Source organism: Petaurus breviceps, unplaced genomic scaffold (genome assembly GCF_028583685.1).
Source record: "Petaurus breviceps papuanus isolate PSGF00001 unplaced genomic scaffold, PetGlider_PUasm1.0 224, whole genome shotgun sequence".
NCBI lineage: Eukaryota > Metazoa > Chordata > Mammalia > Diprotodontia > Petauridae > Petaurus > Petaurus breviceps.
In genome coordinates this window covers 3,698,126-3,713,145 of record NW_027185887.1, presented here as the reverse complement: position 1 = coordinate 3,713,145, position 15,020 = coordinate 3,698,126, and the positions used below count along the sequence as shown (strand labels likewise).

General features: G+C 35.3%; 1 protein-coding gene across 5 annotated transcripts in view; it reads right to left on the bottom strand.

The window, feature by feature from the left end:
* Positions 1-15,020, bottom strand: part of ZNF236 (zinc finger protein 236) — a 219,578-nt gene that overhangs the window by 123,726 nt on the left and 80,832 nt on the right. For all 5 annotated transcript variants that reach the window (XM_069094982.1, XM_069094979.1, XM_069094983.1 and 2 more), the window contains 2 exons: positions 14,063-14,209; positions 12,813-12,884 (listed from right to left, as the gene is read on the bottom strand). In XM_069094982.1, the coding sequence (XP_068951083.1) occupies positions 12,813-12,884; positions 14,063-14,209 (219 nt within the window). The remainder of the gene's footprint in view (positions 1-12,812; positions 12,885-14,062; positions 14,210-15,020) is intronic.

Below are 15,020 nucleotides of genomic sequence, written 5' to 3'. Positions count from 1 at the left end.
TCTCAAATGAGCCCTCACTGTAGCAAGGCAGTCATTTCAAATTTCCCTAATGGAGTAATCACCCTATGTCACACTAACCATTCCAAGGCTTTTCTTGTCTCCTCAAGTCTCCAACGCCCCCTCCCTCCACTCTCTTACATCATACTTCATTGAGTGATCCCTTTTCTCTCCTCTTCTTCATTCCACATCACTAAAATATCTTCCTCAAAGATTTCTTCCTTCATGACAGTCTCAAACAAAGAAGTGGCCTTTTGTGCCAAGATAAACCCTTCTATGTGCACCCTTCATCTTATTCTATCATATCTTATCCAGTAGATTATCCCCTCTATCATTCCCACTCTCACTAATCTTCATTATCTCCCTAACAGCTGCTTCCAAATTGCCTAAAAATATACTCTTATCATTAAAAAACAAAATAACACAAAACCCTTAAAAATCCTCATTTGATCCGACTACTCCTGCCATCTATCATCTTAGATCTCTCCTCACTTTTGCCCCTAAACTCCTGGAGAAAGCTAACTATAATTGATACTTCCACTTTTCCTCCTCTTAATCAACTGTAAACTCTCTATAATCTAGTTTCTGACCTCATCATTCAATTGAAACTTCTCTCCAAAGTTACTAATGATCTCTTAATTGCCAAATTAATAGCCTTTTCTCAATTCTCATCCTTCTCGAGCTCTCTGAAGTCTTTGATTTTGTCAATCACCCTCTTCTCCTTGGTACTCTCTTCTCCAAGTTTTCATGACATACTCTGCTTCTTCCCACCCCCAAAATCTAATAGTGTAGTCTTCCTTGCTAGATTTCCATTCAGGTCATGTCAATTCCAGACTCTACACTGGGCCTTTTTCTCCTGCTATGTGATCTCATCAGCTCCCATGGATTCAATTATCATCTCTGTGCAGATAAATCTCAGGTCTATTTATCTAGCCTTAACCTCTCTCTATATCTAAACTCTTATCTCCAACTACCCAGAAAGCATCTCAAAGTGAATGTCCTATAGATATCTTGAACTCAACAAGCAAAAAAACTAACTTTTTATCTTTTCTCCAAAACCTTCTCTTCTTCCTAACTGCACTCTCACCATCAAGGGTACCACCATTCTTCCAGTCAGCCTGGCCCCCAAGCTATGATGTCATCATTGACATACTCTGTCACCCCTTATACCCAAACTGGTACCCAGTCTTGTTGATTTCCACCTCTGAAATATCATTCATGTACATCTCCATTTTTCCAATCACACACCAATCAATGTGGTACAGGGCCTCATTATCTCACATTTACACTACTGCAATAGCCTGCTGGTTGAATGGGGAGAGAATTGAGGAAAATACTCAATTCTCTACCCATTCCAATTAATCTTCCATTCAGCTGCCAAAGTGATCTTCTTAAAGCATAGGCAAAAACTTGTCACTCCCCTACTCAAACTTGTCACTCCTAGTTACACCAAGATCAAATATAAAATCTCCTGTTTGACTGATAAAAGTCCTGGCTCCTTTTTTTCTCCACCCCACATAATACACAATTTAGCAATACTGGCATCCCTGCCATACTCTAGTTATATGCTCCATACCTCCAAACTCTGGGAGTCTCCATGCCTGGAGGCTCTACCTGCTTGCCTCCACCTACTGTCCTTCTTTGCTTCCGTCAAGACTCAGATCAGTCTTACCTTCTTCAAGAGACTTTTCCCAAACTCCCCCATCACTAGTGCATTTCTCTGAGATGACCTCCAGTACCCTGCATATATACATATATACATATATCTTCTGTGGACACAGTTATTCACATGTTGTCTCCCCTATTTGAATGTGAGCTTCTTGTGAGGAGGGACTATTTTTTGCCTTTCTTTGTGTCCTCAGTAATTAGTACAGTGCCAGGCACATAGTACTTAATAAATGCTGTCCTTATTTTTCCTAAGATATCGTTATACATTTAAAATTTTTCTGACCATTATATATCCTAATTATCACAGGATTATTAGCAAAGACTCCTAAATACAAGGAAGAAAGTGAAGAGTGTAGATAAAACAGATAATCAATAGTTTTCTGAAATGGCAAAATAAATGAGTATCTTCCAAGACTCCTTACAATATATTTCAAAGGGATTAAATGGAAATAATGTTTTACACTAACCAAGTCATAATGTTTTTAAACATTTAGCACTAGTTCTAGATAAAAATAGGGCTTTTCAATACAACGGAACACATAACCAACAATAAAACAAAGTCTTTTGAAATATTTATATCATAGATTGCAGAACTATTTTGTTAGATGACTCTTTCAATAATTTTAAGATTTTGAAGGATGCTAAAATTGAACTAAGTCTTTGCCTCAGAAACCCAAACTTTCAACTAATAAATTTAGTATGGAGAGTTTAAAGCTTTAATCATGTGGATAACTGCCAATAGCAAAAATACAAGGTCAAGGGTCAGAAATTTATTTTAAATCTCATACACTCAAATGAACTTCTTCGTACTACTTTTTTAGGTAAATAGGGAAATCTAAAGTCTTGGGATTTTAATTCGTTAAATCAGTTGTAAGAAAAGACTCAAAGATTTTGTAATTACAGCATTCAGAAATGAGCTTTTCTGATGGTGTGAGCAATATAAGTGCATAAACACTAGCTAATTCATTCTCAAATATACCTCCCTATTATTTCTTTAGTTACTTCTACTAAGATAAAGTGATTTAAATCACAGATTTTTAAAAAGGGAAGTAGGATGGAGGTAATATCCTCAGAACAATTAGTAAATGCTTGCTTCATTGTAACTTTAAGCAACCTTGATTTCTTAAAGCAAAAGAGAATAACTTTTATATGAATGAGATCTGCAGCTAAACTAAGGACTAAGAGCTTTTATGTTTGTTGTTCAGTCATTTTCAGTGGTGTCCAATTCTGCATGACCCCATTTGGGGTTTTCTTGTATCTTGTATACTCCAGTGTCCAAGGTACTGGAATGGTTTGCTATGTCCTTCTCCAGCTCATTTTACAGATAAAGAAACTAAGGCAGGGGCGGCTAGGTGGCACAGTGAGTAAAGAGCCGGCCCTGGAGTCAGGAGGACTGGAGTTCGGTTCCAGCCGCAGACACTTAACACCCACACAAACTAGCTGTGTAACTTTGGGCAAGTTACTTAACCCCAATTGCCCTCCAAAAAGCAAAAAAACAAAAAAAACTAAGGCAAATGGGGTGAAGAGACTTACCCAGCGTCATACGACAGTTATTAAGTATCTGAGGTCAGGAAGATGAGTCTTCCCTGACTCTAGGCCTGGCACTATCTACTAAGCAACCTAACTGCCAAGAGCCTTTATAAACAACTGTGAAAACTTTTCTAAAATCAAACGAATTCTTCCATACATACCTAAATCATAAGTTTACGATATACTAAACCTATCCTTCAAAGTAAAAATCTGAAGTGTGAAAACAAAGTTAGGAAACAGGCTTTCCATTTTTTAAAAAGGAGATGTTAGATAATTTGGATTTAAAAGCATTTTACCTTTAAAAGAAAAGTTCTTAATCTAGAGCCCAAGGATCTAGAGGAAATGCATAGATAGATTTCAGGGTGTCTGTGAACTTGGATGGGAAAAAAATACATCTTTATTTAAATAATTGGCTTTCTCTGTAATCCTATGCATTTTATTTTATATATTCAAAAACATCATCATTAAAAGGCATGCATAGGCTTCAGCAAATCACCAAAGAGGTCGACTAAAGAAAAAATATTAAGAAAACCAGTCTTAAAAGAACATTAGCAGGTGACAACCAACTACAAAAAGAAGAAAGGGATAACAAATAAGGGGCAAGTCTTATAGTTGAACACAGGAAGATCTAGGCTTGTGTTCTACTTCAGACAAACACTGGATTGCGTGACCTTAGGGAAGCCACTTAACTGCACTGTGCTCCAGGCACAAAAGACTAAGATTAAGCTGTATCATAACTGCTAATCCCCTACAATGACAAAATCACAGGTCCAAAAGAAAAACTGACTCAACACCAAAAGCTTATGTGTGATCAGTATAGCTTATCTCAAATACATTCATATCAAAATCTAACGTGATTCTCTGGCTCCCTTTTCTTCTTTTTCAGTCCCCTTTTCCCCCTCTTCTTCTATCTCCCCCAAAGGACCATAACAGAAAATTAGTGATTTATTTCTTAAAGTTTAATATTCATCATTCTTAAGTTAAAACTAGGAATAAAATATCACATATATCCTTAAATATCTAAATGTATTTAATTTTATCAATGTGAGTCTTTTCTCCAGTAATCTAAACACAGAACACATTCATATTTTTCTGTTCTTACAAACTGGTCTTATTCTTCTTTTCTAGTCTTACAGAAACATTACTCTTCCTCACAATATAATCAAGCCATAATAGTATTCTTGTTGTTCTTCACAAACAATATTCTATTTCTTGTCTGCTATCTTTCAAATGCCTGGAATTATCTTCTCCTTCATCTCTGCTTCTTAAACCCTCTAATTTCCTTCAAGACTGAGCTCAAGTGTCAACCTCCACGTGATGTTTTTCCTAAATGATCCTTGTTCCAAAAGTTTACTTTAAATATTCTTTGTATGTTTTGTATGTGACTATATATAAGTGCAATGTTTCCCTAATGAGAATGTAAAATACTAAGACAAAATATTATTTAGGTGGAACAGTGGATAGAGTGCCAGGCTTAGAGTCAGGAAAACCCAAGTTCAGATCTGGCCTTATACATTTACTTGCTGTGTGACCCTGGGTAGGGTATTTAAATCATTTGTTTCCTCAGTTTCCTCATGTGTAAAGCTGGGATAATAATAGCACCTATCACTCAGGGTTGTTATGGGGCTCAAATGATATAATCATAAAGTGCTCAGCATAGTTCCTGGCACATAGTAAGTGGTACATAAATGCTAGCTATCATCATCATCATTATTATTATTATCACTACTAACTTTTTGTGTTTGTAGGATGAGCAAAAAAAAACACAAAAAAAGAATCTGACCATAGAAAGTTATTTTGGTGACAGGGAAGAACAAGGCACAAACTCAGAAGAACACAACAATGTCAAAACACCTATGGGCAAAACCCCAAAGAAAAAATTAAAAGTGGTCTCAAGTCCAGAAAGAACTCATGGAAGAGCTCAAAAAGGAGTTTAGAAATCATATAAAAGAGGTAGAAGTAAAACTGGCAAGTGAAAGTGATGCAAGAGAATTATGAAAAAAGAGCCAATAACTTGGAAAACTGCTTAAAAAGTAGAACTGGGCAAATGGAAAGAGATACAAAAATCTGCTAAAAAAAAACCAACTCCTTAAAGAGTACAACTGGCCAAATGGAAAAGATAATACAAAAGCTAATTGAGGAAACAATTTTTTAGCATATGAATATAAGGGAGTACCATTGTGCTATAAAAAATGATGAGCAAGCAAACTTCAGAAAAACTTATATGAACTGATACTGAATGAAATGAGCAGAACCAGGAGAACACTGTACATAGTAAGTCACATTGTTCAATGACTAACTTTCAGAGTTGACTCTTCTCAGCAACGCTAAAATCTAATACAACTCCAAAAGACTCATGATGAAAAATGCTATACACATCCAGAGAAAGAACTATGGAGTCTGAATGTAGATTAAAGCATACTATTTGCTCTCTTTTTTTTTGGTCGTTGTTGTTTTAAATCTTCTTTCTCAGGGTTCTTCCCCATTGGTTCTAATTCTTCTTTACAACATGACTAATGCAAAAATATGTTGTTTGTTTGTTTGCTTTTATAAAGTAAAATACCTCATAGGAAGAACAACTGACCTGGAAAAGAGATGCAAGAGAGACAGTATCAGAATCATCAGACACCTGAAAACCATAAACAAAAGGAGGACCTGGAGAACATCTTCCAAGAAATTATTAAGGAAAACTGCCCTAATATCCTGGAACCAGAGGGCAAAAGAGGCATGATCAACTTAGTAAAGAGATCACCAAATAAAAACCCCAAGGAACATTACAGCCAAATTTCAGAACTTTCAGGTCAAGGAAAAAATACTCTAAAGTGGCTAGAAAGAAACAATTCAAATATCGGAGAAAGATAATTAAGAATACACATGATTTGGCAGTTACAACATTGAAGTATAAGTGGTCATGAAACATGATATTCCAGAAGGCAAAGGAGCTAGGACTACAACTAAGAATCACTTACCTGGCAAAATTAAGCATAAAATAGCAAGGGGAAAAAATGTTCATTGAACTAAATAGAAGGATTTCAAGCTTTCATAAGGAGAATACCAGAACTAAACCAAAAATCTGACCTCCAATATCAAGATCCAAAGATACATGAACAGGTAAAAAGGAGAAAGAAAACATAAGAGATTCAAAAAAGCTAAACTATTAATGTCCTTACATGGGAAAATGATACTTGTAATTCCTAAAAATTTTATTACTAATAGCATAGCTGAAAGAAATACACAGAGGTTGTGACTATAAACTGAATTTAAGGGAATGATATAAAAATAAAAGCATGAGAAACAGGAGTACAATTGGTGCAAAAGGAAGGGAGAGGTAAAATGTAATAAATTATTTCACATGAAGAGGTGAGTAAAACCTATTACAGTGGAGGAGAAGATGGAAGGACGGATATGGATCATGTGAACCTTACTCTCATCAGTATTGCCTCAAAGGGGGAATAATACACACAATCAGTTGAATATAGAAATCTACTTTATCTAATAGGGAAGTAGGAGGGGAGGACATCAAGTAAGTAGGTGGGGTGGAGATGGGAACTGACAGAAGGGAGAGCAGATCAGGGGAGGTGATACACAGAAGTAAAACAAACAATGGTGAGGAAGAAAAGGGTGAAAGGAGAAAGAGTGGATGAACAGTAAGAAGAATAGGATGGAGGGAAATAGACAGTAACCATAACTATGAATGTAAATGGGATGAACTCTCCCACAAAACAGAAGCAGATAGCAGAGTGGATCAAAAACCAGAATTCTACAATATGTTGTTTACAAGAAACACACTTGAAAAAGAGAGAAACAGAGCAAAAGTAAGGGGCTGGAGCAGAATCTATTATGCTCCAGCTGAAGTAAAAATAGCAGGGGCATTAAACCTGATCTCAGAAGAAGTAAAAATAAAATAAGACCTAATTTAAAAAGATAAGGAAAGAAACTACATCTTGCTAAAAGGTACAATGACAATGAGGCATTATCAATAATAAACATACATGTGCCAAGTGGTATAGCATCCAAATTCTTAAAGGAGAAGCTAAATGAGTTACAAGAAGATATTGACACCAATACTATATTAGTGGGGGACCTCAATTGTCCCCTCTCAGAACTTGATAAATTCAACCAAAAACCAAAAACAACAAAGAAATCAAGGAGGTAAACAATATTAGAAAAGCTGGACATGACAAGACTTTTGGAGAAAACTGAAAGAGAACAAAAAGGAATTTACATATTTTTCAGCAGCACACAGAACCTACACAAAAAATGACCATGTAATAGAGCATAAAAGTTTCAAAATCAAATGTAAAAAGGTAGAATATCAAATGTATGCTTTTCAGAGAAAAATGTAATAAAAAATACATTCAAGAAAGAGCATTAGATACATTAAAAACTGATTGGAAACTAAATAATTTAATCCTAAAAAATAAGTAGGTCAAAGAACAAATTACAGACACAATCAGTAATTTCATTAACAAGAGTAACAATGAGACAACACACCAAAATTTATGGGATGCAGCCAAAGCAGTACTTAGGGGCAAACTTGTTTCTCTAAATTCTTACATCAACAAAATGGAAAAAGAACAGATAGATCAATGAACTAGGCATGCAACTAAAAAAAAAAACCTAGAAAAAGAACAAAGTAAAAATCCCCAATTGAGCACCAAATTGAAAATCCAAGGTGAGGTTAATAAGACTGAAAGTAAACACACACACACACACACACGCACACACACACACACACAACTATTGAGCTAAGAAATACATTTAGGAACTGGTTTTATGAAACAAAAAACATTAAGAGAGATAATCCACTGGTTAATTTGATTTTTAAAAAGGAAGAAAACCAAAGTATCAAAAATGAAAAGGTGAAATCACCATAAGTGAATAAGAAAAATAAAGCAATCATTAGGAAATATTTGGCCCAATAACATACCAATAAATCTGACAATTTGAATGAAATCAAATTATTTATGAAATTAAAATTATCTAGATTAACAGATCAGGAAAGAGAGTGACTAATAACTCCATCTTAGAAAAAGAAATTGAACAAGACATAAATGAACTCCAAAAGAAAAAATCCCAAGGGTCAGATGGGGTTCATGAGTGAATTCTATGAAACATTTAAGGAATAATTAATTCCAATAAACTATCTGGAAAAACAGGCAAAGAAGGAGTCCTACCAAACTCAATTTATGAAACAAATATAGTGCTGATACCTAAACAAGGAAGAGTTAAAACAAAGAAAATTATAGACCAACTTCCCTAATGAATATCAATGCAATAATTTTGAACAGAATACTCAAAAGCAGTTTGCAGCAATATATCACAAGGATTAAACACTATGACTAGGTGGAATTTATACCAGGAACACAGGGTTGGTTCAATATTAGGAAAGCTATCAACATAATTGACCATATCAATAACAAAACCAAAAGAAATAAAGATTATCTCAATATATGCTGAAAAAACTTCTGATACCCATTCCTATTAAAAACACTAAAGAGAATAGGAATAAAGGGAGTGTTCCTTAAAATGATAAGCAGTATCTGTCTAAAAGATCTGTCTACTGGGGTGGCCAGGTAGCACAGCGAGTAAGAGAACCAGCTCCAGTGTTGGGATGACCTGGAGATTGAATCCCGGGCTCAGACACTTAACACCCACCCAGAAACACCTGGCCATGTAACCTTGAGCAAGTTACTTAACCCCAATTGCTTAGGGGCAGCCAAATGGCTCAGCAAGTAAGAACACCGGCTCCAATATCGGGATGACCTGGAGATCGAATCCCAGGCTCAGATACTCAGCACCAAACCCAGAAATAACTGGCTGTGTAATCTTGAGCAAGTTACTTAACCCCAATTGCTTAAAAAAAAAAAATCTGTCTATGTAAGCAAGTATTATCTGCAATGAGGAAAAGCTACAAGCCCTCCCAATAAGATCAGGGATGAAATAAGGATGCCCATTATCACCACTATTATTCAATATAGTACTAGAAATGTTAGCTATAGCAATAAGAGAAAAAAAGAAATTGAAGGAATTAGAAAAGGCAATGAGCAAACAAAACTATCATTCTTGCAGATGATATTATGGTACACTTATAGAACCCTACTAGAGCATCAACCAAAAATTACTTGAAATAATTAACTTTAGCAAAATTGGAGGGTAAAGATATATCCAAATAAATCATCAGCATTTCTTTATATGACCAATAAAGCCCAGCAGCAAAAGACAGAAAAAGAAATTCCATTTAAAATAACTGCAGATAATATAAAATATTTGGGAGTTTACCTGCCAAGACAAACTAGGAACTATATAAACAGAATTACAAAACACTTTTAACACAAACTCAGATTTAAACAACTGGAAAAATATCAATTGCTCACGGGTGGGCCGAGCCAGCATAATAAAGATAACAATTTTGTGTAAACTAATTTATTTATTTTATTTATTTAGTACTATACCAATCAAGCCACCAAAAAATTACAGAGCTAGAAAAAAATAACAACAAAATTCATCTGGAAGAACAAAAGGTCAAGAATATCAGAGGGATTATTGAAAAAAAATACAAAGGAAGGTAGCTTAGCAATACCAGACCTCAAACTATATTGTAAAACAATAATCATCAAAACTATCAGTACTGGCTAAGAAATGAGTGGTGGATCAGTGGAATAGGTTAGGCACACAAGCACAGTAGTTGGTGACCATAGTAATCTAGTATTTGATAAATCCCAGTTTTGGGGATAAGAACTCACTATTTGACAAAACTGGAAAAAAACAGGACACAAACTAGGTACAGACCAACATATCATACCATGTAACAAGATCAAAATGAGTGCATGATTTAGACATAAAGGGTGATACCATAAGCAAATCAGAAGAGCAAGGAATAGTCTACCTCTATGGAAAGGGGAAGATTTCATAACCAAACAAGAGATAGAGAACATTATGAAATGTAAAATGGATAATTTTGATTATATTATTTTCAAAAGCTTTTGTACAAATGAAACCAAAGGAACCAAGATTAGAAGGAAAACAGAAGCTAAGAAATAATCTTTACAGTATCTCTGATAAAGACCTCCTTTCTCAAATATATAAAGAACTGAGTCAAATTTATAAGAACACATGGCATTCTCCAACTGATAAATGGTGAAATGATATGAACAGGCAGTTTTCAGATGAAGAAATCAAAGCTATGTACAGGCATATGAAGAAGTGTTCTAAATCACTTTTAATTAGACAAATGCAAAAAAACTACCTCACACCTATTAGACTGGATAACATGAAAAAAAATTAGAATAATAATAATAAATGCTGGAGAGGATGTGGGAAAATTGGCTGTAAGGGTTATGGATTTAAAGATCTTCCATGCCCCACTGGACTTGCTGACGTAGCAGGAAGGGGCGGAGCAAGAGGAAGCGGAAGCCAAGCTAGAGTTCCTGCGGTGGCTGGCGTTGGTGGCCACGGCGGCAGCAGCAGCAGAGGCAGCGGCGGTGGCAGTGCGAAGCCCTTTTTGAGTCAGCCAGAATTTCTGCTAAGGACTCCTGCTGAGGACTGCCAGGGGCCGGAGCTGCTGGGAGCACGCTTCCCGGACACTGGGAGGTTGCTGTGAGCGGGGAGAGGAGGACCTTTGCCTGAGGTAGCCTGTTCTGTTTTAAAGGCTTGAAAATGTGGGTGCTTTCTACTTTATCTACCTGTGCCAATATCATAACTACTCTGATGGCTTTCACTTTCTGGTTTTGGGACTCAGTCTTTTGGTATCTTAATAAATTTTCTAGTTTATTCCCCCATATGGCAAGCATGATGTATTTTGTGATGGATAATTATATCAGCATATTTGTAATCTCCATAGGCATTGTGAATATGGCATTGCTGATACATTGGTACACTTAATGCAATGCACTTAATACACTGCTGGTGGAGTTGTGAACTGATCCAACTGTTCTGGACAGCAATCTGGAACCATGCCCAAAAGGCCAACTGAACTGTACATACCCTTTGATCCAGCAATATCACTACTAGGTCTGTATCCCAAAGACATCATAAAAAAGGGAAAAGGACCTAAATGTGTAGCTTTATATGGTGGCAAAATGAGCAAATTGAAAGGATGCCCATCAATTGGGGAATGGCTGAACACTCTGTGGTATATGAATGTAATGGAATACTATTTTGCAATAAGAAATGAACAGGCAAACTCCAGAAAAACCTGGAAAGACTTGTATGAACTGATACAAAATGAAATGAGCAGAACCAGAACACTGTACACAGTATCAACAACAGTGTGATGATCTACTATGAATCACTCAGCTCTTGTTAGCCACAAAATGATCCAAGACAAGGATTTACAAAGGAAAATGCTTCCCATATTCAGATAAGAACTGATAAACTCTGAATGCAGATCGAAGCATATTGTCTTCACTTACTTTATTCTTTCTCATGGCTTTTTTCCCTTTTTGATCAGTTTCTTCTTTCACAACTTTGACTAATACTGAAATATTTTTACATGATAGTACATGTATAAACCACATCAAACTGCCTACCATTTTCAGAAGAGGGGAGGGCAGGTGGGGAGGTAGAAAAATTAGGAACTCAAAATCTTGTAAAAATTAATGCTAAAAATTTTTTTGACATATAACTGGGGGGGAAGGGGAAAAATATGTATGTAGATATATATGTGCATATATGTATTTATGCATATGTCTAAGTAAAATTTATTACAATCTAAGCAACATTTTTTAAATGGACAGCTAGGTAATGCAGTGGATAGAATGCCAGGTCTAATTTTCCTGAGTTCAAATGTGGTCTCAGATACTTACTAGCCATGTGCATATGACCCTAGGCAAGTTACTTAACCCTATTTACCTCAATTTCCTCATGTATAAAATGAAATGGAGAAATGGACAACCACTACCAGCACTTCTGCCAATAAAACCCCAAATGGGGCCGTGAAGACTCAAGACACAACTGAAGATGATTGAACCTTAAGTATGTACTTGCATACTGTTCAATTAAATACTACATGGATTTGTGAAATAGTTATTGCATATATAGACATAGGGCATAGACACAGAAAAATCTCCAAAACACATTATGTGATTTAAAAAATATTAATGAGGCCCTTAAATGATTTTGTCTCATTGATAGGAAAAAACTTCCTTATTCCAATAGTTAATTCACTATTGGTTAAGTATGTTCAATACCACATATATGTCAATTGGATTTGTTCTAGTCCCTACTGGTTGTCTCACAAATCTGTTCTATTAATTACAAGAAAGAGAATCAAAAGAATATGGTTGGATGAGTTTAAAGCTTTAGGCTATTCCTTACAGTAGAATCTCTCAAATTTACCAATGTTTAATTAAAATTTATTCCCTGTCTGGGATCAAATAATTTGTAAAATATTCCCAAAGCAAAAGCAGGAAATTAAAAAATGAGACATTACAAAGGAAATAAAAAAAGAAAGTTGATCTATTTCCATTACTGGCAGGGGGCTATCTATTTAACAGAAATCCTATCTTTTAATCAGTTTTATCAATTAGCATAAAGTAAAACTTTTGAGATTATTACATAACTACCAGGGTCATTTCTTATCTTAACACTACTTGTATAATTCTATATATACTTACATTTTTCCATTTGTTATCAACTGGTTGTAACAGTGTAGTAGAAGCAGTACTTTGGGACTGGGGTACTGCATCCTAAAAATAAAAGTAGCAAAAAAAGAAAATTAAAGAAAGAATAAGCATTAGAAATCATTATTTTTTTTCCCCCACAAATCATATAGAATTTAGGAAAAATTTTCATTTTAGATAAGGAAAAACTGGACCCTTAAAGAAAAATAACTTTCTAATTCATAGATTATGGAGATAATTCTATAACTCATGCCTTATTATTAATAAATTTCATTGCAACTATATGACTTCTGTAAATGAATGCTTATGTCATTTTATTTTCTAATTCTGATGAAAGTCCATTAATTGAGGTTAATTAGTATTTCTTTAAACAAAGAAATGTAACTTTTCTTCCATTAACCAAAGATTTATCAAGAATATCACTTCATGAAGAAATTTAACTGTCAACATTTAAAATATTCATATTACACAATTCAAACATGAAGACAAAGATTTCACATAGACAGGTATCCCTTTATACATAAATTTGCATTACTCAAATTTTACTTTAAGTAAAGAAATCTGAAAATCGCATTCCAAAAATCATCTATAGTAACTTTACTGTATAGTACTGTTCTCTCTATCTCTCTCCTTCCTTTCCCTCCCTCCCTTCTCTCCTCCTGCCCTGAAGCTCAGTACTCCATGGCCACACCTCCCCCCCCCCCAATCAACAACAACAAAAGTCACTCTAAGAGAAAGCAGAAGCAAGGACCCCAGAGAAACTCTGTAACCATCAGATCAGGGCTTTTCCTGAGACCTCTAGCACCAAGAAAGGAGACCTTTGCCCTTCTGCATTGCCCCGCCCCCCCCAAACCCATCCCATTCTATCTTCCTTCCCTCAGTAGGCTGTCCTTGACCCTAACTTGTATCCCATCCTCTCCTGTGTCTAGCCCCCACATGTATGTCTCATTCCTCTCCTCTTCACCATTCCCCCTTCTTCCTTGTGATTCTGGCCAGATCTCAACATGGCTGGCCCTAGCCTTCATATGTTCCTTTTCCTGCTCTCCTTTCTCTGTCCTTGGCCCTCACATGTCCTTGAACCACATACCAGCCCCCTCCTGCCAAAGAGGCATGTCTGAAGTTCCTTCCTTCCTCCCTTTCCATCCACGAGCAAATTTACATTATGTAAAAATCTATGTAAAAGTCTGTGAACAATTCACTTACATAAAGCAAGAACTATTTATATATGATTTTATAAACATTACCGTTGTAACATGAGTGGTCTCTGTAGTAGAACTTGCTGAATTCTGTGGTCCACCCATATGCATCTTGCTGATGTGAGTATTTAAGCTACCTAAACTTTTGAATATACAACTGCATTCTGTGCAATTATATGTAGGACCATTCTTGACCTTAAAGAATTGTTTTAGAAAAAAACAATTAGATTATTATAATTATTTAATCAATGTTAAATTACAGTAAATACAACCACAACAGTAAAAATTCTATTCTAATGAATTTTCCCTGAAAAACAAAACTAGGGAAACAACTGAACTCTACTTTTGTTGGGGGGAGGGGTAAGAATTTTTTATTGTGTTTAAAATGTATACCACCCCCTACATTCCATATATTTTAACAAGAGAAATAGTAGGAAATAAAGATTACATTACATTCCAATAGCTCAATGATGTTTATATATTCTCTCTAACTGCAACCCATCTTGGCCCACCAATCCTTTTCAACTCTTAGAGTACATCACAAATAAGTCAAAGATATCAAAGAAATTAAAGCAAAAAAAAAAGTGCTAGTCACATTGTGAGAATGAGTAATTACTCTTTGCTGCCTCAACCTTGTCAAATCAAATATTGAATACAGAGGTCTACCAACATGCTGGCTACCTTCCTTGACTCTTCTCTTGATAGTACTGAGAATATAAGCAGAGCTTATAGGCTAGTTATATCTCTCTCACTATGTGCCTAGGCCATCTTTTTATTCTCCTGGATAATTCTTCATTTGTATTACTATATTAAAGTTCACACTAAAGTACACATGTGCTCATACATGTGATTTTCTTTTCAATGGCTCTTTGTATAATTCTCAACTTCAAATCTTTGAACAATGAATCATTTCATGATGATTCTGAACATATAACATCACTGGAAAAGTACTGGTACTATGTGGAAGATACTATGAGCTAAGTTCTTGGGAGACAAAAAAAAAAAC